General features: G+C 39.6%; 1 protein-coding gene across 1 annotated transcript in view; it reads right to left on the bottom strand.

Annotated features, from left to right (window-relative positions):
• Positions 1 to 27,600, bottom strand: part of raver2 (ribonucleoprotein, PTB-binding 2) — a 108,406-nt gene that overhangs the window by 5,120 nt on the left and 75,686 nt on the right. The window contains exons 6-16 of the mRNA XM_042482901.1: positions 23,672 to 23,863; positions 18,065 to 18,185; positions 13,484 to 13,566; positions 13,300 to 13,398; positions 12,403 to 12,514; positions 8,406 to 8,755; positions 5,538 to 5,646; positions 4,027 to 4,208; positions 3,190 to 3,297; positions 2,639 to 2,740; positions 570 to 788 (exon numbers count right to left, since the gene is read on the bottom strand). Of these exons, the coding sequence (XP_042338835.1) occupies positions 570 to 788; positions 2,639 to 2,740; positions 3,190 to 3,297; positions 4,027 to 4,208; positions 5,538 to 5,646; positions 8,406 to 8,755; positions 12,403 to 12,514; positions 13,300 to 13,398; positions 13,484 to 13,566; positions 18,065 to 18,185; positions 23,672 to 23,863 (1,677 nt within the window). The remainder of the gene's footprint in view (positions 1 to 569; positions 789 to 2,638; positions 2,741 to 3,189; positions 3,298 to 4,026; positions 4,209 to 5,537; positions 5,647 to 8,405; positions 8,756 to 12,402; positions 12,515 to 13,299; positions 13,399 to 13,483; positions 13,567 to 18,064; positions 18,186 to 23,671; positions 23,864 to 27,600) is intronic.

Raw genomic sequence — 27,600 nt, 5'->3', positions numbered from 1 at the left:
TATTCAAATCACACGCTTGAGTAAAAGTAGCGAAACAACAATATAAAAATGCTCTGTTACAAGTAAAAGTTACAAGTAAGTTGGTAAATATACATTAAGTGCCAAAAGTAAAAGTACTCATTATAAGGAATTTTGACTTTTAGAATTATGCATATTATATTGCTGGACCTTAGACAGTGATGCATTCATGTGCACATCCCTTAAATGTGGCAGCTGGTAAAGTTGTAGCTGATTTTACTTGATATACTATATACTATACCTTAAGATATAAAAATATATCAGAATTTATCATCAGCTGATTTGTATTTTTCTATGATGAATTTCAATCTATAAAGAAACTAGTAACTTCAACTGACAAAGAAATGTAGTGGAGTAAAAAGTACAATATTTATCACTGAAATGAAAAGGGGTAGAAGTAAAAACTAGCTAAAAATACTCAAGTACCTTAAAAATTGTAGTTCAGTACAATACCTCACAATACTCAAGTATATGTACTTAGTTACTTTCCACCACTGCTCACAGATGTACTAAAAGTGTCACATTCTGCACCGAAGCTTGCGTTTACTCACATAGTAGTAGGTGCTCCAGTCAGTAGCGGCAGTGTGTGCGTGCGTGACGGGGCTTGGCGTGGCTGCCGCCGGGTGTGGCGCCCCGAGGAAGCCGGGCATTAAAGGCAGGGTACTGTAGGCTGGAAGCACGGCAGCAGCTGGTAGGACGGCCGGTGGAGGGGCAGCGCCGTTACTGACTGCGTGCAGAGAGACTCCGAGAGGCTTACACACATCCACCTCCTAGAAGAGAGACATACACACATTTTGAATAACAGTAAAGTTATTAATGTAGTTACATTTTAGAGTCCATTTTGCAGATTGTGAAACTCTGGGAATGGTACCAATGTTTAAAAAAGTCAATACTGATGTTTGTTTTTGTTGTTGAATATCCTCCTTTTTGTGCTAGGGTAACAAAAAAATCTAATCAATAAAGAAATATTAAAAACTGAACTGTTTTAACTTAACTGAGTTCTTCATTACATTACCTTTGAATAAGCACAAATTTCATCAGAAACGCTCATAATATAATACTTAAAATAACCTTCTTTCACATCAAAAATGTTTTACTAAAAAAAAGAGAAGCTTCAAAAGCCTTTTTACTACATATATCATACTTCCCTCTCTAACGTCTTTTTTATAATGCTGTGAAAATATCAACAAATGTCTCTATCAAACAAACAAACAAAACAAATGCATTTATTCAAGTTTCTCACCTTAATTTTACAAGATAACACTGAGCACATCTTGTGAATGTTATAACTTAACTTCACTAAAAACTCACTTCTGCTAAATATAGCTTGAACACATCATAATGTAACTTAATACAATGCTCTCCTCCTGCTGATTTCAACACAGATTTGTTGCGTCCATGACGTGTTGATGGTGAGCTTACTGCGTCTGTTTGTCCCAACAGGATCCTGGGAAAGATCTACTGTATGTCCCTACAATTATGTTTTCTGCTGTCCCTGGGACAATAAGATAAGACGCCACTGCCATCAGTACGTCTTAATTGACGATAAGCTGAAGGTAGTCAACAAGGCAGATATCCGCCAATACCTACATGGTGCATCCTCAGTTTAAATCATTCATTCATGTTAATCTTTCTGCCCCTTAGTGACTATTTTTAGACATGCTGATTTCAACAGATGACCCACTCAACCAGGATCACTCACTGTCATGTGGACTTGTTCTTTTTCTTAAGGACAAGCAGTCAAAGCTGAATGCTAAAACATCATGTCAACTTGTGTTCAGTTCAGTTTAATACCAGGAGGAAACTTAATGTCAGAAACCTAGCGGATCATTTTCTCCAACGTATCGGTTTCTCCACCAACAGTGAGCTCAGTAGACCAGAATGTAACTCTGGCTGCATCTTCAAGCAAACACTTCATACACTCACGCGCACACACACACACTCATACGGCTCCCGGCAGCGGCAGCAGATAAGCCTGGACCTGGCTGCTCAGGGTGTGTGGAGTTGTCTGATATCAGCTGCTGGGCGCAGAGTGATGTGTTCCCTCTAACAGGGTATCGGTGTCTAAGAGAGAGGTCACAGACAAACTGCATGTAAATACCAGCATGCTGCTCTGAGGGGCCGCAGCACGGATCATTTACACTGCGTCTGCAAGGACAGGACGCTGTTTGACACGGATATTGAAGTTAGATCTTAAAGAGCTGCTTTTTTGCCATTTTTTTGTTTAGTTAACTGAAACTAGAGGCAATTTGGGGCCATTAAAGGAATGTATTTTTGTGTTACCATTGTGTCTCTTCTTTTATTGAAATCCCCCTGAACACAATTAGTCAGAGGTACTAAGTATTTCTGTTTCCTAACAAAAGTACAGAGAGGTTGTTGCATGCTTTTATTTTAAAGTTACATGGCTAACAGTAATCCTGCTTGGTACAATACCCACATCTGGACTCTAATTTCTAAAGTCAGGCGTCTCTACTGATGGACAGTCAGTACGTTTACATGCACAATTTAATTTAGGCGATTTAATTGGACTACTGTCCTTGTCCCAGTACAAGCACAGGCAGAGAACATGTGTGTGTGTGTGTGTGTGTGTGTGTGTGTGTGTGTGTGTGTGTGTGTGTACCTTGCTGGCATAGGCCTGGTTGGCTGTTGCAGGTTGGGAATAATACTGAGTGACCGCCTGCATGTAGGAACTGTAATCCCCGTAGGTCGACACAGGGGGAGCCTGGAAACAAAAAGAATCATTAACAAATTCTGTAGGGCTCAATGTTCAATTTTTTTATTTTATCTTCTGGGTAAAATCTATTATGCAGCCCCTTTAACACTGCCTGTTATGCATAAAGTGATGCATAAAATACATGCTTGTTAGCGGTTGGTTTAGTGTGTTAATGTGTGTTCAAACTTTTTGGCCAAGACACAGTGACATTAGGGGACACAGCAGGGGCCTTTTGTTGCTGCTAACTCTTGGATGTTGGCATGGTGTGTCACAGCCTTTAAACAACGTGTGTTATGTAGGACCCACACCCATTAAGTTTAAAAAGCAGTTAGCAGCTACTCAAAGGAGAAGAACAATGGCCGTAAATGCCCGAAAACTGGAGCGACATTAAGCCTTGAAGCTGATTACCGTGTGTGTGTGTGTGTGTGTGTGTGTGTGTGTGTGTGTATGTGTGTTACCTGTGTGTGCTCCTTGCTATAGTCTGCGGCCGTGCTGTCCTGTGGAGCAGCGGTGCTGTAGGTGTGAGCTTGTGCCTGGTAGTGCTGGTACCACTGCTGCATGGCCTCCTATGACACACACACACACACCAGCAATCATTAGGTGCAAATGGATAAATGTTTGCATGGTAATTTGCTGATTTCTTTGCATCCTTCTTTATTTCTGTCTCTTCCTCTTTCTTTGTCATTCACTTACTATTGTTCCTGCCAACGGCTCTCCCCGTTCCTCTCCTTTGTTTTGTCTTTCCAGACAAATTAAACCGACGGTTTTATTGGTTATCTAATCATGATTCATTTGTTTGGATGAGTAGATTGTAATTAACATTTAAAATTGGGTTTGCATGGCGCTGCAAATATCAGATATGTCACTTGGTGCTGGAGGAGGCAAAACTATGACAAGAGCATAGACGGAAAAAAAAAAAAAAAAAAAAGATGCAGACAAACAGCCAGTAGGGAGGCTCCATGACTTGTTCAGAGTGGAGTGTTAAGATAGACGAAGGGAGCAGGGACAGATGGAAAGACACAGCGCTCTGTGCCAAATCCTCTCTCGTACTGTCTGTCCAAATATTCTTACCCATTCTCATCTCTTCCACCTCTCCTAGTTACAGCTCACTCTGTCACTGCTGCTCTCATCCATACACTCATTATGTATCCCTCCATCGATCATCTATTCAGCCACCATCCCTCTCTCTCACATTTCAGGCAGAGTAACACAATTGTGAACAGGCAGACCCACATTCATATATCCACCATATTTCATTTTTTTTGTATCTCCATTTAGTGGATCTGTATCTGTACCTGTGTGTAGGCCTGGTTGTACTGGCTGTAGTCGGTGGAGGTATCAGTGCTGTATGGGGCTGTGGTTGTAGCTGCTGCGCTGTGGGGGAAGGATCCGGAACCCTGGGAGACAACCGGAGCAACCGTGCTGCCATACACCCCAGAGCCGGGCTGTCCTCCTTGGGGTTTACTACCCACTGACCCTGAGCAACAGCAGAGGCAACAATTAGACAATGTTGTGGGTTATCAAACTTACATGCAGGGTTCCAACAGCTCAAAGCAAGGTAGATTTCAGACTGTTAAAGACTTTTTATTGCCAAGTAAAATTTAAGAATAATTTTACAATAACCAAAACTGAAGAAAAAAGAAAAAAAAAACATAAACCAACAGCAATTACTTATTAGATACAATTTTGCCCAAATATTTATGTCAACTTGACACAATATTTTTTTGGATCAAGTAAAAAAGTTAGATGATCAAATGCTGAAAAAAAACCTTTCTAGAATGGAGCACAAAGAAAAAAATGAACATATTATGTTATTACAGTATCCATTCGGTTTGCCTTCTAAAAAGTGTGTAAATTTTTCTTTTGATTAGATGTTTTAAATGTATATGAGTGTTGTTGGATCCTTAATCTTGATCTGTGGGACATTAAAATTGGTAAATTATTAAAAATAAATACATTCAACCAATTATTTTTGAGATTTCACAATGACATATAAGGAAAAAAAGATTAATAATTATTGCCCCAATGTATAAGCAGTTTTAAGACTTTGAAAATTTGATTTAAGACATTTTAATACCAATTAAGGCCTTAATTTTTGATTAATCAATTTAATACTTTTCAAGATTTTTTAAGGATCCACAGGAATCCTGTATGTACATATTAACATTGCAATGTATCTTAAAGGAGTATTCCAACAGAAATCCATCGGTTTGTGTCTTTGAAACTTGGCTCTAAGAAGTTTGTAGTTTGTACCTTCATGGAGGAAGGCAGCTGAATCTGTTAAGATCAATAACAGTTACAGCTGAAATATACGGGGCACGTACGCCACGCATTCCGAGGAAGGGCAGAGAGGGTTTTTTTTCCCCGCTACTCAGACTTCATCTCTGAAGCATGTGGTTGCTGCTGCTTCACTGTGTTATGCCGGATTTGGAAGTGTGGACTCTATTAATTTGTACTGAATTAATTAACTGAAGCGTTTTAACTATAGGATGAATTGATTTGATTAATTTATTTTTTATGTAAAATGTAAAAATACCTACACAGTTGCTCTGCTGCTTCATATTGACCTCAGGCACAACGTGGTATTCATTTGAATGTTGTTGCTGCATGCATACTCTGCTGTGGTTGACATGTCAAATCAACCTGAACTAAGTAAGCAGCTTCATGCTTTATAAATGTATAGATCCACAAGACGGAAGAATTGATATGCTTTTGCAAAATGGCCAAGCGTCCTAAAGGGGCTACATTAATACAGCTCATTGCACATACAATAAGATAAGATCATTTGTTGTAATTGTGTGCTCACCTTGCAGAACCACCCCTGGCATTACACTGGCCAGGTTCAGGTAAGGATTGGAGGGCAGTCTGACTTCTTTAGGAGGATCGCCCAACAGAGAGCCCTGACCACCAGTTACCTAATAGATATAAACAGATTTTAAGGTTATCATTCACAATGCCATTAGAAGGTCAAAGAAAACAAACTTAAACCCATAAGTTAGTAAGAAAATTCAACAACAGGTCAGTCTGTTCTTCAGCCTCTGATCCACCACTTTGCATCCTTTCTATCCTCACTCTTAACTTTCAACCACAGCAACATACCAACCTGGACGGAAGGTTTTTAATGTTTCAGACATTCTGATGAAGTGCTGAAGAGGCTGAGGAAACCTGAGAGGATTGTATTCTCTGTTTAATTACACTTTCCCTCCAATAAAGACAATTTAGAGAAGACAGCACTGGGACTGGAATCAGTTCCCCTATGAATGTTGGCACTGTGATTATCTCTGTACACTGACTTATTACAGATGATGTTTGCATCGCAGCATTTTATTGAAACCAGGCCAGAGTCGAAGAGATGTAGAGGAGCACCAAGGTAGACGGTGTGTGCAAAAAGGAGTACTTGTAAACAAACAGGCAGACAGGCTGACAGAACAGAGAGAGAGGCCTTATACTGTAACAGGAAATAAGGGTGAGACAGAGATGCATTATGGGAAGAGCTTTTGAGGGACTGAAACCTGAAACTGTTTACTGATATGCTCACTTAGAGGTAGAGTGGGTCATCCTCTAATGTGAAGGTTGGCAACTCCTCCAGTCAACATGTTGAGGTATCCTTGGGCAAGATACTGAACCCCAAATTGTTCCTGATGCTGCTCCATCGGTGTGAAAGTGCATGTGAATGGTTGCTAAACAGCAGGTGGAATCATGTGCGGTAGCCTCAGCCACCAGTGTGTGAATGTGTGTGTGTGTGTGAACGGGTGAATGTAACATGTGGTGTGAAAGCGCTTTGAGTGGTTGGAAGACTAGGAAAGCGCTACACATATTAAGGTTGAGATCAGATACGGCTAAATCAGGAAAAAATACCAGATGGGTATAAGGAGAGAGCAGTGAGCATATCTGTTGTGCTTCACTGCAAACCATGTTAGCCGTTAGCTGCCTCTCCTAGCTAGCACAACTACAGCCATTGAGGGCAAATTTTTGCTAGTTGCAAAATGCTCCAAAAATACTCGAGCAGCTGTATACGCACGAGTAACACAGTGCAATAACTGTCATCACATTGGGTGTGAAAACAGTATTAGACCACATTTAGGGGTGATTTGAGCCGTATATGCAGAGTTTAAGCTAATGTTTCCTTGTTTATCTAAGACTCCACCAGGCAAACAAACTTTTGTTCGTGTAGTTGCACAAATGCAGACCTGAAGGACCGTCTCCGGAGACACTCTTCTCGCAGGAACGGTCAATTTCACGTCTGCCCAGTTAGCAAAAGCTAACACAGAAGCAGCAGCAGCTATTATACAGTCCCAACAAACTAGCACCAACACCCTAACTGCTCAATTCTGTTGTTAAGCCCGTTAACAACAATTAGCCGCGTGATGCTAACAGAACAGCCTTGTTCCTGTCTGTGTGGTAGGGTAAACTTCACCAACTGGCCCATAGCACAAAGCTAACACTATCACAGCAGTGGTCTCCTATTGTCATGTGTCTCATCATAAACAGAGACAGAGAAAGAGAGAAAGAAAAAACACAAAGCAGGGCAAGAAGGGGGCTGTCAATATGCCACATGCAGCCCTACAATTTAAGATTTTACTCATTATAAATACTAAAGGCTGCAGGTGTGCGTATAGCACAACAAATCTCCTGCCGGTTAAAAACAACACATTTCTTTTGTCGGCAAACGGAAATTTTTATTTGCACATAAAGCGTGAAAGTAAGATCTCATAAAAAAGTGGTCACTCGAGACCCATGTGAAGACGCATTATTATGCCAGGTGTGAACAGACACACATAAAGCTGTTCAACTGGGATTAGATCACCAAAGATGCATGTTAATACCAGGCGTAAAAAGGCTCTACATGTAGGTGTTCATGGGGCTGTAGTCAGACTGACACTCAGCATTTAAAGAGTCTAAAGGTTGGTGTCTTTTCTTTTTTGTTTTTGATTTTTAAACCTAAAACCATAAAAGCAAAAGTGTAAGGCATGGATTAACCAGTGTGATTGTCTCCTTTAATGTAAGCACTAACTTGCTAACTAGCCTACCTACAAAAGTAGGCAACCTAATAGTTGCTTCGAAAACAGAGGAGCACATCATTAACTAAATACATTAGTAAAAATTGGTATATTATAGATAAAGAAAATTTAAAAAGGCCCATTCCCAACCAGCATAAAGGATGATCATCCTAGATGTTTTTTTAGGGCTATCATTACCATCTCTGTCATGCTTTTTATTAGATTCAGGGGAATGTCTGTTCTCAGCAACGACAGCCAGTGTCACCAGAGGGAGTGCTAAGTTTAACAAACACATTGATTATTTGTCAATCAAAAAGCTGTTGTAAAGTTTAAAGTTAAAATGTTCTGTTTGAAAAAATAGGCATGTATGTAAGCTTAGCAGCTAAACAATGCTAAACTCTTCACCAGCTATTTATTTGCTGTGGACGTGTAGCCTCAGTCCTTAGCACAATATCACATATGTAAGTTATCCATCATGACCATATTTGAGACTCTTCTGCGGGTTTCTCTTTTTAAAACAAGTCAGCTGAAAATATTTTTAAAAACTGTTAAGGGAATGTTATCATTTTAATTACAGTAAAGGACAATAATGCAAGATGCAGAAGTTGAGGGACAGTGGGGTTAGATGGCTCGGTGGTGTGTACAGTAATTGGTGTGTGTGGATTTCTGCTCACCATGCTCGCCAGGGGGCAGCCATCTGAGCTGTTGTGCTGGCCTGTTGACGTATAAACTCCTCCAGGGGGTTTAGGTGGAGGCGGGCCGAGGCCTGAGTTACTTATACCCAAAGAATAGCTCTGTCCCTGCGGATGGGAGCTCACCATGGTCCCAGGAGGAGCTGGCTGCCTGTCACAGGAGGTGGAGGAGGAAGAGGAAGAGGAGGAAGCAGAAGGGTTTGTGGAGATAGAATGGGTGCTGTTTTGCTCTCCCCCTCCAGCTCGACCCTGGAGGTATGGCATCACACCGGCTGCCGATACCACTACCGTGGAATTGTGGGTAGACGATGGCACTGATTCCTGGCCCAACTCTGTAAAAGATGAGGGAAGAGGAGGAAAAGAAAAGACAGAGAAGAGACAGGAAAGGAAGAGCAAAGGAGGAGAAAGAAATACAAAACAAGAGGTAACAAAGTTATAGAAAGAAAAAGACATGGGAAAGAAAGGAAAGGGAAATATAGAAAATAATGAGAAGCAAAGGAGAAGAAAAGAAACAAAAATGAAAGGAATAAGGAAGGAAACAAAGTTTAACACAGGAAAGCAGAAAGATGGAAAACAAATGAAAGGAAAGAAGAAGGAAGCACAAGACAGGGCATGACAAAAAAAGAAAGGGATGAAATGAAAGGAAAAATAAAGTAAAACAAGAAGCAATAAAGTTTAAGAAAGGAAAAAAGGAAAGGAGGAAAAGAGAAGGAAGGGAAAATAAGGAAAACCATGGAAAGGAAAAGAGAAAGACGCAAAGGAAATGAAAGTTAGGGAGAAGAAATTATACAAAAAGGAAAAGACAGTAAAAGATGGAAAGTAATGGAAAGGAAAGGGGAATAAAGGAGATGAAAAGGGAAAGACAGAAAAGCAAAATAGATTGAAAGCAAAAGGAAAATACTGAAAAAAATGAAAGCAAAAGGAAAAAAGTTAAGGCAAAGGTTATGGTTAAGGAAAACAAAGGACAGACATAAAATACAACATACATGCATAGAAAATAACAGAAAGCAGAAACAAATATATTAGGAAAAGCAAAACATAAGAAATACATAACACACAGTACAGAAGAGCAATGTAAAGTCAGGGAAATTAAGTGATGGGAAATGAAAGCAAGGAGCGGAGAGATGCCAGATAAACGCATGAAATGCTTTCTACTGATGACCATCAGCGTCTCTGTCCAGAGGAGACAGAGACAAATCACTCAGACAGGCTGCAAACCGAGAGCTCAGCCTGAGCGTCTCTGCAGAGCCAGTTGTAATATTTGAGAATGGGTTTCCCGCTCGTACATCATCACTTATCATGTTTATTTACAGCCCAGCACTTTGCTCCGCACTCCCAATATTTCACTCACTCCAGGGTTTAATAAACACAAATATGTACACACAAGCACAAAACAAACATACACAAAGATAAAGGCACGCATAATTTAAAGATGCACACACACTAAAGGTGAACGCACACACACAATCACACTTATTATAAATCCAATATTGCTGTGACAAATGGCCTCCACCGCACAATAAGAAAATCAGCTCTAACAAGCCTTAAGCTAACAATCCCAGCAGACGCATGCACTGATAAAAGCCTCACATTACACACACACACACACACACACACACACACACACACACAATTAAAGAGGAACACCAATACACACACACACACAATTGCTTGTGTCTGTGATATATCATTTCCATTTAAAACAACAGCTTTTCTCAGCTGGAGATTTGAATTGTAAATGAACTGCAGTTTTACCGAGGATGCGTTTTACAGTAACGTGCAACTGTGAGGCATTCAGGAATCTGCAGAGGGGTAACACTGATACCTGACATTAACATGTTATGATTGAAGGTCATTTATATATTGGTTTGCATGTATAACCCTCTCTTCTTCTGTGCTTACATTGTTCAAAAATACCAGCTGTAAAACATTTAATACGAAATTCACACTCAGTAAGAAAAAGGGGTCCTTTGTATGACAAGATGCAAACACTCTTTGGGATACGTAGGCATATGTAGCCGCTCTACTCCTTGAAACAGTTTGTCTCAGCCTGGGTTTATGTAAGCTTGTTTTTTAAATCAAAACTAGGGTTTGTTTTGGGATATGAAGTTGTGCAGCTGGCTTATCTTAACAGCCTTAACAGGATATTGGCTTCCAGTTAAAGCACATTTAACAAGACAGCTGACAGGAATTCACCAGGAGTATAAATGTAGGAGGTAAAAGTTCTGTTTTTGGTGGAGGTGCGGGGATGAATCGCTTCACCACTGTCATCTCACTGTATAACGTAGTCCTCTTTTATGTGCTATGTCCATGTTGGCAAAACCAGTGTTTACCCTGCTCAGTTTTAGGGTAGTATACAGAAAGCAAGTAAAAAAAATCCCTTAGAATATCAAATCCTGTTAAAGAAAATACATAAAATTACTGCCTCGCAGTTGTATGCCGGTCAAGTTGCAGTTACAGTTTTAGTCCATGTCTGTCCACACTCATATGTAGCCATGACAGTTGGCAATAGAGTGCCCAAGGGCTGACGTTTTTCTGTAGGCCAACCAGGAGGTTAAGCCTCACATAGGTTCCCTTGTCAAAAAGCCTGTGGGATTTTTTTCTATTTGATTTTGGATTATTGCAGAAAATAAGCTCTATGGTAAACAAACATCTGATACACACACATTTTGTTCAGCAAGATAATCTTCACAAATGAACACCACTTCCAGGATTTTTGAAGCCTAAATGTAAAGTAAAAAGCATGTTTTAAGCTGTAAACAAACTACACTACAGTCACGTTGCCACTGCTATGATGCTGCAAAGCCGAGTTCAGCGCGGCTCAATGTGATGGCATTCTCATTTAGCCACTTGTTAGCGACCGCCTTTAAAAGACACATAAAAGCTTTGAAGTTCCAGAGTGGGTTACTTACTGATGTATTTTATGTTGTAGAACAAAACGTGAAAGTCTCTTAAGCTAGTGTTAACCAAAGATCTTATTTCAGGCTTCTACCCAAAGACACATTCAAACAAACCCATTGACTTTAAAACAAGGGAACCAGAGATTCTAAAATGCTAATTCATTTCTGGGTTTTAGGACTCCTTACTGAGTTTCTCAATGCTTTAAATATGGATGTGCTGCAAAGAAGCTACATATTCTAAAGCATGGATCCTTCACACACATCTTCCCCCCGGCAACACACGATCCATACAATCAGCACAGTTTCAAGACACTCAAGGTCGCTGTTAATAGATCAGTCTTTAACCAAATGTCTCCCCTTCTGTTCCTGAGGTACGACGTTGAGCAATGACCATAAGTGCTGTTGTTATGATGTCACAGTAAAGCTGACCTTTGACCTTTTGGATATAAAATGTCATCACTTCATCAATTTATTTTACTAGAAATTTGTGTGAAATGTTGTCATAATTATCTTAACTCTTGAGTACCAGCCCAAATAATGTTTTGTGAGGTCACAGTGATCTTTGACCACCAAAATCTTATTTGTACATTGTGGAGTCAAAGTGGTTATTTGTGCCAAATTTGAAGAAATTCCCTTGAGGTATTTTTGATATATCACATTCACGAGAATGAGACAGACGCAAATTCACAGTGACCTTGACCTTTGACTGACAAAATCGAATCAGTTCATCTGACATTACTTTATGTGCCACCTGCTCCCATTACAAGAAGTCAGATGCACTACTTTGTTTTACAGCACAAAACAGGGTGCTGTTACTGCAGAACTAACTCATCAAAACTAAACTAAACTAAACTAAACTAAACTAAACTAAACTAAACTAAACTAAACGTTTTCACATGCTCTTACAATAGGAGATGACAGAAAAATTGAAAGAAGAAAACACACAAATTTGATAAATACAGCATTAAAAAAAACCCTGGTAAAAGATGTACTGCAGGTCTCAATGAGGTCCCAACAGTCTGCAGTAATGACACTGTAAGTCATTTGACAAGGGCGTACTAATACTCAGGCCGGCTCACCTGTAGGGGAGTCTCCCAGGAGGCCTTTCCCCAGCGGCACAAGGCCTGGAGGCCGCAAAGACAAAGCTTTCTGCATCAGCAGCCTGGACGGGTCTCCAAGCAGACTGGAGACCTGTGATGGAGAGAGGAGAGGAGGAGATATGAAATTGGAGATTTTATAAAGTAAAAGGAGAAGCAAAAGTAGGTAAGTTATCAAAAGCAATAAGAAGGGAGAAGGTAGAGGAAGCAGAGATAAGAGCTAGGAAGAGGAAGGCACCACAGTGAGTGTTCAAGTATCATGCATACGATGTAAATTACACAATTACACTTCAGTGGAGTGTACATTAAATGTAAAAAGTATATATCATCATCTTTTCTCCTTTTTTCCATTCTCCTCTGCACCCTTACAACTGTAAATATTATTCGGAAAGTAAGAGATAATGATGAGGAAAACAGTATAAAAGAAAAATCCAAGCACTTAATGAAAAGCAGGGGTGACGGAGGGTCAAAAAAAAAAAGAAAGAAAAATATAAACAGCATTCTCCACTGAATTCTGAATTGTCAACATTCGGTTTCTAAAACAACATCAAATGCTCGGAACATCGGTCACCTTGACTTTTAACTTTCCCTCCAGCAATTAAAGAAAACAACAGAGACATTTTCAAAATATGCAAATCAAAAACGTGGAGGGAAACTTCAACACCTTGAGGTCTTCCTTTTAAACAGACAAGATGCAATTAGGTTGTATGGGTTTTGGTGGTTGTTTAGTTTCATTATGCATTAAGTGTTGAGGAGGGAAATGTAGAAGCACATATGCACATGCCAACAAATATGTTCAGCCCTCACCACTAACCTGTGCGAACTGTCAAACACTCACACAAACACACACAAAAACACACCGGTGAACAGGTGTCTTACGCTGCTGATGCGTTTGTCTTTGATGTGAAGAAGCTGTTGCTGTGCGAGCTGCATATGCAAGAGGTTCTGGAGGACCAGTCCATTACCAAGCATAGCGCTCTGGAAGGTACAGAAAAGCAGACATTATTGTAACAAACACATTAACAAATACACAAAAAAAATCCCATGCAGATGTTATTGTGACCTGGTGTGCTTTTCCCAGTGTAAGCAGAGCTGTGGTGAGAGGAGGTCTGAGGAACGGCAGGCTGGTGTGACGTCCGTACTTTCCTAAAAACACCGATAAACAACGAATGAAAACATCAATCACAGCTGCTCTTTGCGATTTTCTGCTTTGCATTTTCATTTCCACTAATGCATTAATCAATCATCATCTCAACAGGCAGAATCATTAGTCAGACAACCAATCTATCAGTCATTTACAGCACATCAAACAACCACATGGCCTTCTGTTTTCATAATGAGCACGAGTAACGTACTTGTGAGATTTTGTGTTAGCACAAAGCAAATTGCCTCCCTCGTAACTTTTTCCAAGTTTGAACTCTATTTTGATGTTGACGACGCAGTTGAAAAGAAGCTCAGACAAACAACAATGAAATAATCAATACAGGGAAGAAAAGCAGAAAAAAATGCAAACTTCAAACAGTCTGTCATTAGTAAGTATACTGACAGTTTCCCTAAAAACAATAGAAACTGCCTGCCGCTTCAGCATCTCACTGGTTGTTTTTCACAAATTGGGAAGTTTTTTTCTGCATCTGTAAAAATGCATAAATTGAAGAGAGAGATTTGAAATAGTACGAATAAAATTAAAACATGTTCCCTGTAATGTTAATCTCTAAATAACTGTGAAATACAATGAAGCATAGACCAGGGGCCGTATTCACAAAGCTTCCTAGTGCAAAGAGTTTCTCCTAGTGACGAAATTCTACTAAAATTAAGATAAGAGTTGGTCTTGGTAAAGATAAAAGTTATACACAAAGCATCTTAGCCTTTAAGATAGCTTCTATGGTGAAAAACTGTCAAAAGTAGGGAGGAGGACTTTCAAGACATTTAAGAGTCTCTTAAGCAGAGGAGAAAATGATGAAAAGACAAAAAGGTAGAAAAAATATTCTCCAAACACTGGATGACAGTACAAGATCAGATGGTGCAGGAATGATGCTTGTGGTCAGTCTTACTGGAGTTTCGTACAAATTTCCCACCCAATGCAATAACAATATCACGCCAGAAAAAAAGGGATCATAACACTAAATAAAATATTTGCAACTGGAAAAAGTTACAATGCAGCTGCGTGATCACATAACAAGCACATTCATATTGTGATGCAGTTCATTTTATTCATTCTGAATGTGACAACCAATCACATCTGTTAAAAGAATGTGTCATAACTAGCACCGGGGTCAACAACACATCCTCACTAAGATGAAAGATTCTGTCCCTTCCTTGCACAGTTTCCCTGAGAATTTTCCTAAATCATTCATAAGCTAGGACTTCCTGCTAAAATGTTATGCTAACTTAAGAGACCTCTGAGTATATTCTCAGAATGTTTGTGAATATGAGCCCACACTGGCATTGTGCCATCAACAATGCTGCACCCTCTTTTTGGGGAGAGAAACATGCTGTCACATAAGAAGAGAAACAAGAAAATGCTGAAAAGCTGCGGTGTAGTAGGTTAACTGAGGCTATCACACCGAGATATAAGACACATCAAGATTTGTGAATATTCAGTGTCAGTGGGTTAAATGGCTAAATTATGTTGATGACACTTTACTACTGATGCACAGCTGACTTAAGCTTGAGTGGGAGGCTGCTGTATTAACGCTACATTCATACAAAACAACAGCATCAGACTATCATCTGCAACTTAATGTCAGCCTCGATCAAACTGTTGATTGTTGACAGGTTGAATATTTTACAGACAACACTTGGCCTAATGATACCTGGTGATTCGATTTAACATGTACAGAGGTGCAGATAACAAATATCCCCAGTGTTTTGGGTCATTGATCCACTTGGATGGGATATGCAGCATTTTTCTGTTGTATTTGTTTTTCAGGGTTTGTGTGTTTGACTTTGCATAGCTTCCGTATTTGCATCATGTTTATAGTCATTTTATTTGTTTTAGCTTTCTGCAGCATGTTTCTAATGGAATGTTTCGAGCCGTTGCATTGCTTTTGCAATTGTCTGCTACTGTACATGAGAGACAATGTAATTCCTTATACAGTTAGTTGTCTACACTTTTGAGAAACTAATTTTCTTACAACAGTTTTTTTTTTTAAATTTAACACTTTCTTATGTTATCTCATCATTTTCTGGTATGTAGTCACTATAATTGAATTTGATGACCCCTGCTGTTGTCACTGTTATGCTTCCAGTAAAAACCTTAAGGCTAACGGCTGTCAAATTTATTGTGTTTCTATCTTGCGGCATACCTGCAATAAAGACAACCTGGTTGCTGAGGAATCAAATAATATGGTTACATCTGTGCAAGTTTGTGCATGTAAATCCCTTCTCTTCCAAAAAGAAACTTATGAACAAACAACCACTTCTTTCTGCTGTCATTCTGATGAAGTCTCAGGAAAGGCAGTGTACTGCTAAATTTTAGTTTGATGAAACAGTTTCAGCACCCTGTGTGGTTTTATTTGTAATGCTGAATAATTTGAATTGCACAATGTTGAATGAAATGAACATTTACACACTATTTTTTCAGTGTAATCAATCCTCTAACTTACCAAATCACCATGGCAACAACCAGAAGACTGACATTTATCTATCCTATTCAGTATGGCTTGTTGTTTTTAAGTTACAGTTACATTTCCAAAATTTAGGAGGGCTTGCCCACATTCACACACTTAAAGTTCAGTTCAGGATTCATATTAGTGAGGCTTCTCTCACCTCCAGGCGACTGCCACACTGCACCTACACATTCCCTCTTTAGCTTTTTTGTACGTGTGTGTTACTTATCTGTATCACAAGACCTCATAATAAATGTAAGCGTCAATGCTAATGGTAGCTTCCAGACAAGGTAGAGAAAGTTTAACATTTAATCAAAGCCCTAATTTTAGCCTTTAATTGTGCATGTTCTTCTTTAAGAGAGCTTCCCCCACCTCCACCATCTTCTCTCCTTCCTGTTCTCATTTGTTCCAGTAATGTCACACGATTTCATTTTAATACCTGATTAGCCATTCATCAAATAATGAAGCAGTCACGAGGTGATTACAGTATATGAGAGGGCCTAACAGAGGGACAGACTCTTACAGTGGACCTTTGATTATCTTCTGAGACCCCCCTGGAGGAGAAAGACTACTCAAAAGAATGAATTCATGACACTGATTTGCCCTAAAACCTCAAAGATTATTGAAAATGTGCAGCATGAATGCAAATTTGATGAACTATTTCTTTTAAAGTTAGGCTTTTTACATGTAGTTTAACAAGGCAACTGCACTAACTACAAACATGGGTGGTTTATGAGACAATGTCATTAATTCTGTATCTCACTGAGGTTGTTTTGTGTCTTTGTAGTAGTTTCATGTCTCTTTCAAATCATTTTGCATTGTTTTGCCTGTTTTTGTAGTTCATTTGTGTCTCTTTATAGTTCATTTGCATCTGTGTGTTCTATTTGGGTCTCTTTCTGGTCAGTACGTGTTAATTTGAGTGCCATTTTGTAATCAGCGTTGGAAATGGCAAAGCCCATCAGTAAATGAATTCAGTCTGATAAACAGTTAGGCTCAGTGCATGACAAAGAGAAAATGAAATGAGAAATGTAAACAAAGCTAAAATCAAGAGGGAGTGAGGTCAAAACAACTTGTTTAATAAGATAAGATGTTTTTTTCAGCCATTGAGTTCTTAGCAGAAACACTTACTGATGGTTTGTGTTTTTGTTCACTGGTCGACCGTAAATATGCTTTGTTCTTCTAACACTGTGTTGTTAATGTGCTCACTTTTTGAATAACAATTACAAAAGACCGTCATGTGCTGATATGGAGAGTTATCTCCACTCACAAAGGTGCAGATTGTCCGTGCTGCGTTATGTCTTAACATCGAGGTCCACTCACTAGCTTGTTCCTAGAGATTTCGATCACATCAGACTTCCTAAATGGATGTCATCTCATAGCATGGTTCCTACAGCTTAAGGCAAATTAAACTGAATGCTTTCTAAGAATTTTTCATGCCTCTCAGGAAAAAAATTTAAGACCAATTTTATCCCCCCACACGCAAATAAAAGAAGGCAAAAGAAAACCTTGACCCAACATTTTTTACATAGGGTTAACATACATAAGGTTTTTTGAAATAACCAATTATTTATCATAGGTCCTTGCTTAAGTGTTTATGTAGCACTGTGTTTTATCATCATCATGTTGTGAGTGTGGAGAGAGATGTGCAGGACTATATCACAGAGAGGCAGAGGACACACCCATCCTTTCGCTTCTGTCAGCTCATTGTGCGGGTGGTTCTCTGTTCTCCTGACCCAACCTTTTACTTCAAAAGGAATATATGACACCACCAGTTGATCTCCATCAACACTCCTCTCACTCTTTTCTAGTGCACTCCCATCCAGCTCATGACAAAGTATCAAGCTAGCACAAGGTCGTTGCACAGTAATAGCCCAAGTTGATGAAGGTCATTATGTATAATTCAGTGGACTAAAAGCAGTCATGATACAATTAAGAGGGTTTATGGAAAAATAAGACTGTGAAAGTGAGGTCAGTAAACAAAACAAAAAACAAACAAACAAAAAAAGTTGATCTCTGCTCAATGCAGCAGCACATACCTCCTCTTTTCCCAGTGTGGTACGGCCTCATGAGGATCTGCAGGGCAGCAGGGTTGGTCATACTGGTCAACAGCTGGGCTATGTTGGGTTCTGGCAGCAGACCTTTCCTATTACTCAGAATCTAGAGAACAAAAAAAGCACACACACACATACACAAGTTAGAAAAAGAAAAGTGAGGCTGTGTGTGTGTGTGTGTGTGTGTGTCTGGGGGTGGGGGGGGGTGTGGGGGTGGGGGGGGGGGGGTGGGGGGGGGGGGGGGGTGTACAGTATGTGTTTTGATCTTGTCATTAGGAGTCCCTGATGGCTGTAGTAATCATTACACTAGTTTACATCAGCGGGTATGTCTGCAATGTCAGCAGAGGGGAGTTGATCTGGGAGACAAAAGAAAAAAAGAGAAAGGGACGGAGCTGGTTGAGAAACACAAAAGGAGCAGGAGGAGAGATGGAAACAGGAAAAAGAGATGTGAAAAACAGGCAGAAGGAAGAGTTCGGATGAAAAAAGTTTAAGTAGAAACTTGAGGAAAAGTAGAGGACACCCTTCAGACATTTCAGACATATTCGTAAGTTATCTGCCAATTTTACATGTTGACGCCATGTTTAGAAAAAACCTTGAGATATTTTTCTGCAAAAATTATGGCAATCTGCTGCAATCTTGCAATCTGAGGTGTGAAAAAAGATATACACAGAGGAAATGCACAAACAAGACTGCCTTACTTTTTTTTCTTCTGTTCATCAAATCTGATTCTAAAGCCACCAAAACATTCTTCAAATCCTATTTCAAATAAAGTGAAATATTTGTCAGCAAATGATCAACAATGAGAGCATCATTAAGTCGAGGAAAAAGACTTCATTGAGTTAATCAGGTTTAACTGACAGTGACCTGCCAACATGAGCAAACAACCCAGCGGCTGTCATCAGATTTTGGTTCAATTATTGCTGAATCCCAATTATTGCATAGAAATATGCAAGAAATATTCAAACCAGTGAAAAGCCCTCAGTTAAAAAATAAAATAAAACAACAAGAAAATTTTTCATGTGAAATTTTAGAACAGTTTGAACTTTTGCATAATCTTGTGTTTGCACAGGATGTCATGCTTCATGATAACAAGCTCATATAGAAAACAGATTTCCAGGACCTTTAAATACTTTGCCTTGATCATGTGGCAGAGAGCTTGAAAGCTACATAACAAGGATCTATGTGTGAAAAACAAATGACATGAAACAGATGAACCAAGAAATGCTACAGATTCCACATTTGAAAAGGGACACAGACTAATGCAGCTCATACAGCTCACAAGTGTCTTTCTTCTAAGTCAAATATAACATTTAAATCTGATCTGTGTGATAAAGGAGCATCATATTAATCATTGATCGCGTCTCTCATGGCTTGTGTATGATATGTCATGTGTCAACTTCTTTTTCTTCTTAAAAGTACCCAAAAGACTACAGAATTGGTAAAGTTGGTTTTTGAGGGAAGTGAGTGGAGAGAAGGCTGTGACATCCAACAAAGGGCCCCTGCTGAAAGTGAAGCAGGCATTTGCATCTTAATCCGGTCTTAACCATTCATCTATCAAGACGGTGACTGCTACCTGAGTTACTGACTGATATTTTCAGCACGTAGCTCTACCTCTATTAACTATTCACCTACTTGTTTCAGCCCTTTTGTTTGGTTTTAGTCACTTTGTGTTTTGTATTCAATGTGTCTTACAGTGTTGTTGTAGCTCCATTTTGTATATAATTCTGTGTCGTTCTTGTTAATAGAAAAGATTACATTTCATTTGATATGAGCTGATTTTCCTGGAATTCAATGGCTCTCCGCAGACTTGCATTTAATCGAAAGACACACTGTGAGGCACATCCCCCAAATAATTTAATCACTCATTACGCCACAAAATTTAATCCAACGGACTAAAATGAAATCCTATTGAATTAGACTGCGTCAAATCGAATGGAGTGGCCCTTGTAGATCCTCCTCAGCACTGACAGTGTGGCGGCACTGCTCGCTGTCTGGCCCAAAGACACGGCTATTTAAAACAACATTAGCAGGATGGTGATATTTCCTCCTCGTCTGCCCCTGAGCTACTGCATGACTTCAGCTCAAGTCAACCTTGTTTCCTCCCTGTCACATCCTGAAGAGAGAGCATTACTGACGGGGATGGAGTGGGTCTGACTCCAGCCTGTCAGCAACAGAGGAAGACTCTGGTGCACACATACAGTATGTGTATATGTGCTGTATTTGTGTGTTGCAGAAAAACAGCAGTGGGTCTGTGTGTGTGTGTGTGTGTGTGTGTGTGTGTGTGTGTGTGTTGGTGCTGAACAAGGCCAGTCGTAGCTGACAGCGTCTTTCAAGGGAAGAGAGACACGGAGGAGGAGGAGAGCTCTCTCATTTCTTTTCTTTCTGCTGGAGAAAATGTCAGCATGCATCAGTCTGTTTGGCTACTGGCACAAAATCCAGCCACACACCCACACACCCACACACACACACACACACACACGCCAGGGAGGTAAGGGAGCCGCGAAGAAGGGAAGGCGAGAAGTGTCGCGTAAGAGAGGGATGGAGGGAGAAAAAAGGAGGAGGGAGGAGGAGGAGGCCATCTGGTCCTCGGCGTTCACACTCACATTCAGATGCTGAAGAAATGAGAGAATCGCCTCAGAGGGGAACTGTAGCCAGGAGTAGGTCCCAATCTCTTTCTGAAGGTCTGATGTTTCTTTTTACCAGCTGCTCACATTCATGGTAATAATCTTAAAAAAAGCCTCGGGGCAATGAACTAACCTTGTAGTCCTCAAACGTTTCCTGTCTCTACTTCTTCCTCCTCCTACTTTCCTTTTCTGGTCTAAACCAATCCCCCCTTTTTCCTTCACGTCTGCTGCCTTATCTTCCTCAGCTAATTTATTCAAAGACACATTTTCTCTCAATGTCTTTTTCATTCTCGTTGTTGCAATTCAGGCTCTGTGACCGTTACTGCTCTGCATTTTCCACCATCTCAAGGCCACAACCTCTTTTGCCTGTGCCTGATATTTCTATCTCTGCAACAGCCAGGAATAAAACCACAAAGAATACAGCAGTCAGATATATTTCATAAAAATCAAAAGTCCTCACATTTCTACTCAATGTTAGACTGAGTTACTTATAGCACCTTCCCTGGGCTAATGTAAGTGTTGGCTCAGGAATATTGTGTCAAAATTAGCTAAGCAGTGTTGCCGTTCAGGTCTTCAAAAGCTACAAACTCTGACTTTAAATTGTCGCCCTCTATAAGCTCAATTAGTGTAATCTAAAATATTTATCATCAGGTTAAAGTAAAGCAGCAAGCTATAATGGTTTTCCATGGCCTATGGGTAACTCATAATGAACCATAAACCTGCAGTTCATGTGAAAATACAATTCTTTCCATGTGATGGGAGAAGTATGGTTATAATTTGTGCCTTTAGGCAGTTCAATGTGCAAAACACAACCAAATTGCCACTGACACTGTGAATGAGTGCCATTATTAACTTTGTATTATTGGAGTTCACTGGACTCTATTTAAAGACATATTAAAAACAAACAAGAAAACCTCCTAAATCTACACTAATGTATGTATTTACTGTAATATTTAGAGTAATTCACTGTAAACAAACAAAAGACCCTGCTTTCACATTGTCTACTTTTGAATAAAGACTTGTAGATAGGCCAAGATTTTACATAGTTTCAGTTAATATGTCATTAAACATAAAATTCATCAATAACTAGAATTATTGCCTCCACATGGCTGTCAAGTTGAACTTAATGATGTTGCAGTGAAATTGACCTTTAGACATTTGTGTGAAATATTGTCAGAATTGGCGTAGAAATACTTGAGTTATGGCCAAAAAGATGTTTTGTGAGGTCACACTGAACTTTGAGCACCTTTGAGCACTAAATACTAATCAGCTTATTATCCAGTCCAAGTGGAAGTTTGTGCCAAATTTGAAGAAATTCCCTCAAGATGTCCCTGCGATTTCACGTTCACATAATCAAAACGGACAAAGTCAGTGACCTTTGACCTCTGAAATCTGCTAAGTTCATCCTTGCATTCAAGTGGATGTTTTTACTAAATTTGAAAATATTCCTTCGAGACACTCTTGAGATATTGTGTTTATGAGAATGGGACAGACAGATGGACAATCCGTCAATACTATGATCAGCTAGTAAAGATAGTATGCATTCAGTTAACTGCTAGTTTCCCTCTCAATGATCACTATTCTCCTTTACATAGACTATGAGTCACAGAGAGGCAGAGACAGGATGAAGAGTGTGTGAATGCATCAAGACATTTAAGTCTCATCCTTGAACGTTAGACGATTACACTTTTTAAGTACAATTTCCACAAAAGCAAACATTTTGGACAAGAATTGTCCGCCTCTCTCAGTCACACATATAGGCAAAAGCTTGTCAGTATTGACGCAACTGATTTTGATTGCTAAAGCATTGAGACTCAGCCTGTAATTTTACTCACCCACTGTCGTATCTAAATTCTGCACCTGTAAGTACACATTTATATATAAATCCATGCACTCATGAAGAGTAACACATACTGTTGCTTTTCCACAACTGATTTTAGCTCTCACTCATATTCACTTCTTGTGTGAGTCTGCTGCTTCTCTCTGAATGCATGTGTGCGTGTTCGTATGTATGGGTGTCATACTGTGTCGTGGGCTTGGTGTATTTTAGGCAGCAGGAGACGGTGGAGGAGCCCAATCAGTCTATAGAACTATAATTATCATGTCAGTGCCTCTCTGATACCACAGTACAGTGGAGGAGGGATACCACAGCCACAGGGACTATTTCAGTCAGAGAATGTGTGTATGTATGTATATCAGATATATGATGTATACAAATGTGTGTTTACATATAAGCCTGATGTTTTGTTGATACACTGTAAGGATTTGAGGTAATGCTTTAATGGAGATGATCATTTTTTTTCCAGATTCAAAAAAATATGTTCTGTGCATTGGAGTTTGGATACCCAACCTGAGTCTGATGAGATACAATGAGCTGGGCTGGGTTAGGACACATATTTACAAATGATGTTCAGGTCAGATTTGGTCTATTGGACATGTTGCTTCAAGTTCTAAAATATATAATATCAATAAAATATAGTGTAAAAATAAACTAGAATTACCACCTTGTGGTTGTCTTGCCTCCCAGCACCAGTCAAGTCACAGTTACAGTTTACATCCAGTGTCTGTGAAAGCATGGATGCCACACACACATCTTTAACCTGACAGCACGGAAGATCTATACAAGCAGCACGTTTAGTGTCACACCATTTTAGTATCGGACGAAATGTCTCCCCTGGCTGGTTCCAGAGCCGCGGCTGTAATTTTACGTGACAATGCATGAAAGCAACACATGAGCTATTTCAGGCATTAAATATTCATGTAGCCAAGCTAAGTATTGAGAATGTCAAATAAAATTTGTCATTGGAAAGTGCTTGAGCTTTGCGTGGTCCAGACATAAAAAACAGAAGACATGTTGGGTCCTGGTTGGGCTTGGTTACCACTCTTGGGCCTACTATTACTACTCTGGAGCTTGTATTCAGAAACAAATATGCAGCGGAGGCCGCACTTTAGTGTGCATCATACTCACCATACCCTGGGCGGCGATAAGTGCAGCCAGGGTGCTTCTCCCTGAGGTGCCGGGGGTACAGAGTGAGAGACGGACCTCCTGTCCTCCCACCAGTGTTCGGTCCATCTCTATCAGCACAGCCTCCGCCTGCTCTGCACTCTCATACTCCACCACGCCGAAGCCTCGGACTGGGCTGCCCTCATCCTGAGCAAGCTGAAGGATAAATAAAAAGATAGCATTGAATCAGGGCTGGGAAGATGGTTTTCAAAGTTAGGAATCTCAGCACACAATGAAGTAATTGGTATTGACTCAAGCTTTCACACATGGTATGCGCACAGTATTCACACAAAGTATCGTGGACATTTTGTGCTTCAGGCCAAGAAAACCTTCACTTATTGACCATTTCATAAAGTTATTAATGCTTCTGCAGCAGCTTTGCTCCAAGAGAACTGTAATTAAACATCCGCTGTTTCATAGCTTAATTTCCTTTATCTCTGTGAGATTTGACTGGGAGACCTCAGCCAGTTCGGGTCGGCAGAAACACATCCAGCACCACCACACTGAACACGGGGGCCCCCCAAGGATGTGTGCTGAGCCCCCTCCTCTTCACTCTGCTGACCCACGACTGCACACCGTCGCACAGCTCCAACCTCCTCGTCAAGTTCGCCGATGACACAACTGTGGTGGGTCTCATCAGCAATGACGACGAGACGGACTACAGGAGCGAGGTGAGCCGCCTGACCTTGTGGTGTGAACACAACAATCTCCTTCGTCTTCTCCACGTTCAGAGAGAGATTGTTGTGTTCACACCACAAGGTCAGGCTGATCTGAACAGCCTCACTGGAGATGTTCGTGTTTAGCAACGAAACTCGTGATCACTGTGGATGGACACAGCAATGTCAGTGAATGGTGCTATCTGTTGCTGAAGAAATAAGAATTTCCCAAATGCAAAACAATGATGTCACTGTGTCTCTGCCTCATCACTGGTGGATTTTTACTTGTATGATAGCTGAATCTTAAAAAAAAGAGACCTGACTTCTGATTAACTGACACTTAAACCTACTGCCCATTTTCTGCTTTCAGAAATTGCATTATCTGCAAGAGCTGTTTTAATGGAGTGACTATGTTTTAGAGTACATTTTCTCTTCAATATGCAAGAGAAATGTACTCACTGATAATTCTAATCATCTAATATGAGCTTCGTTCTACTTAATAGAAGCTCTTCTTTTTTCTCTCACCAGAGAGGGCGAAAATGCCTGGAAACATTACTTTCATTTATTCTATCTTTTAATAAATCATCAGGGGAACCAAAGGAGGTCCCTGCAAACAGCCTCTTTTCTATATCTGCATCAAGTTCACGGCACTATCTAGGAATAGTAATACCATTTGACCACAAAGTTGACTGGTAGGGTATTTTATATTTGGATTCAATGGCCAAAATACAGTCTTCTCCAAAGCAGTCCATCTATGTAATTAACATGGTGATATACTGTGAGTCTGCAAAGCCAGCAAAAAGTCCATTGCTGCTAGCTCACTGCTAATTTACACGCAGGCCAATGATTGTAATAATCAGATTCATGTAACAAACCAATGGGAGCGAGCAGAGAGTGACTGAAGTTAAAAATGTACACACCTCCGCTTCAAAGAGTGTTTGTATTTTTTGTGTGTGTGTGTCCTTGTGGCAGACAGTAACTGACAGATAACTGTGTGTTGTGGTGGAGGTAAAAGAGCTTGTCTCAGCTCCTTTTGTCAAAAAGGATAGATAAAAAGATGACATGATGCAACAGATACATCCTCTTCTTGCTCTTCCTGCACTGCTCCAGAGGGAGCAACCATCCGCACATGCACATGCGCACACACACGCACGCACGCGCACGCACACGCACACGCACACACACACACACACACACACTCTCACACACACACACACACACACACACACACACACACACACACACACACACACAGTTAGAGTATTTATCTAAGAGCGACCAAAATGTGGATCGATCTAAACCAAATAATAAAATCCTGCTACCAATTTAATGACCACATGCAGCGCATGACAACAACAGTTAACAATGGAACAATGTTATCACTTTTTTAAAAATTATATTACTGGTCAATAAATGGATCTGTCCAGGCCAGCCAGCACTGCTGACCAGTAACATTACTTCCGAAGATGATAGACTTATCTGTCTGGAAGGTTCAGTCATTTCCAGTGTGTGAGGAGCAGCTAAATAATGCAGGCAGGCTAATAGCTTAAAGCTAATGGATGATATTGGATAATGACAATGGCTAAAAAGCTAATGGCTCGTGGTTAAAACACACAACTTGGCCCACTGCTGGTAGTGGCTGAATTTCATAAAAATACTGAAAACATACAAGGGAATTACTTGATTTATTTGGGATTAGTTCACTGTTTAAAATTATTTTAGTATATGGTGCACATACTAAGTGTACCTTTACCAAAATAATTGCAATATGAATTTTTCATATGCTTTGCAGCCCTAATATGTTTCTTTGTAAATTCCATTTGAAGTGATAAATGAATAGACTCTGAAGGACGCTGAGTATTCATAGGATAGCTAGATTGGTAACTTGGCCAGGTTCATACAGTATATTGGTCGATAGCAGATTGTTGCAGATGCATCGGTGTCTTTGATCATGGTGGTCATAACAAGAAATGTCAGATATATTTGTGGTTGTTGAGAAAGTGTTACTGTTAAGAATTTCCCAATCGGATTGAAAGGATTGGTATCAGCCTGATCAATGCATTTTTTAATTGATCAGGACAGGTTTCTTTGAGCAAGCATCGAGTTCGAATTATTGTTTACATCCGCTGTCAAACAGGTCTTGTAATTAGAGAGCACACTTTGTGATAGATATTTCTGAGGCAATAGAATTGAGAGCAATATAAGTTTGTTTATTTAGTTGTTTTATTAAAAAAACAAATGCTGCATTGGGTGAAATTGTGAAAATAGCCTATAAAACTATATTTAGCTTGTTTACTTTGTTAATTTTCTGAAAATAAAATAAAAAACCCTTAAGAAACTATTACGATGCAGCAATATTTCTTGTATTGCATTAATTGCCCTCTTTGGGATTAATAAAGTTGTCTGAATCTGAATCTGAATCGCAGAGATATTAAACTGTCAAGCATATACACTGGATTGATTTTAATAACTTCAAAGTACTTGAAGTGTGCATTGTGCAGCTGTATTATCCAGGTAAATACAAGTATTGGATTAGGTTGGATCGGTATCGGCACATAATTAATATCAAATAACAGTTCCACGAGAAGCACTGACAATCAGAATCAGAATCAGAATTACTTCATTGATCCCTGAGGGGAAATTGCCTTTAGTTACAGATGCTCCCATTCAAAAGTCTTAAAAGAAGTACGAAAGTATAGAATATATCAATAAAATTTAAAAACAAGTACTAATATAAAATAAATATATCTAAACACTAAAATAAAAATATAAATGTACATTTTGTTCTTGTTTCTAAAAGTCTATATTGCAACTGCAAAATGTCCCGCTCAGTATTGTCACAAGTATGGTTATGGCAAAAAACATTTTTAAAAAAATTTAAAAAGTAATTGGAGTGTCCATTTTTTAGGTGTAAAACAAGCTTTATTAATATTTCTATTTTTTACAATCAGGTAGTATCTGGTTGTCTTTATGTGAGGTTATTCAGGGCCTGTACAGAAGTCCATTCTCCACTGTATTTAACATGTGTGCTTTAAAGGTGCACTAGGGCTGACAAGAGTTTTTACTCTTACTGGTTCATCTGGTGATTATCAGTGTATAAAATATCAGAATGTTTTCTCTTAAATTTGCATGTTTTATCTAAACAATAGCCTGAAGTTCAAAGACATTCAGTTTCTTATCACAGACCACAAAGAAAACCACATAATTTTCACCTTAGAGAGGAAAATACTATTGAAT

The sequence above is a fragment of the Plectropomus leopardus genome, chromosome 3, assembly GCF_008729295.1.
Source record: "Plectropomus leopardus isolate mb chromosome 3, YSFRI_Pleo_2.0, whole genome shotgun sequence".
Taxonomy (NCBI): Eukaryota; Metazoa; Chordata; class Actinopteri; order Perciformes; family Serranidae; genus Plectropomus; species Plectropomus leopardus.
The sequence above is the reverse complement of the archived record's forward strand: the minus strand, read 5'-3'. Positions and strand labels throughout refer to the sequence as shown.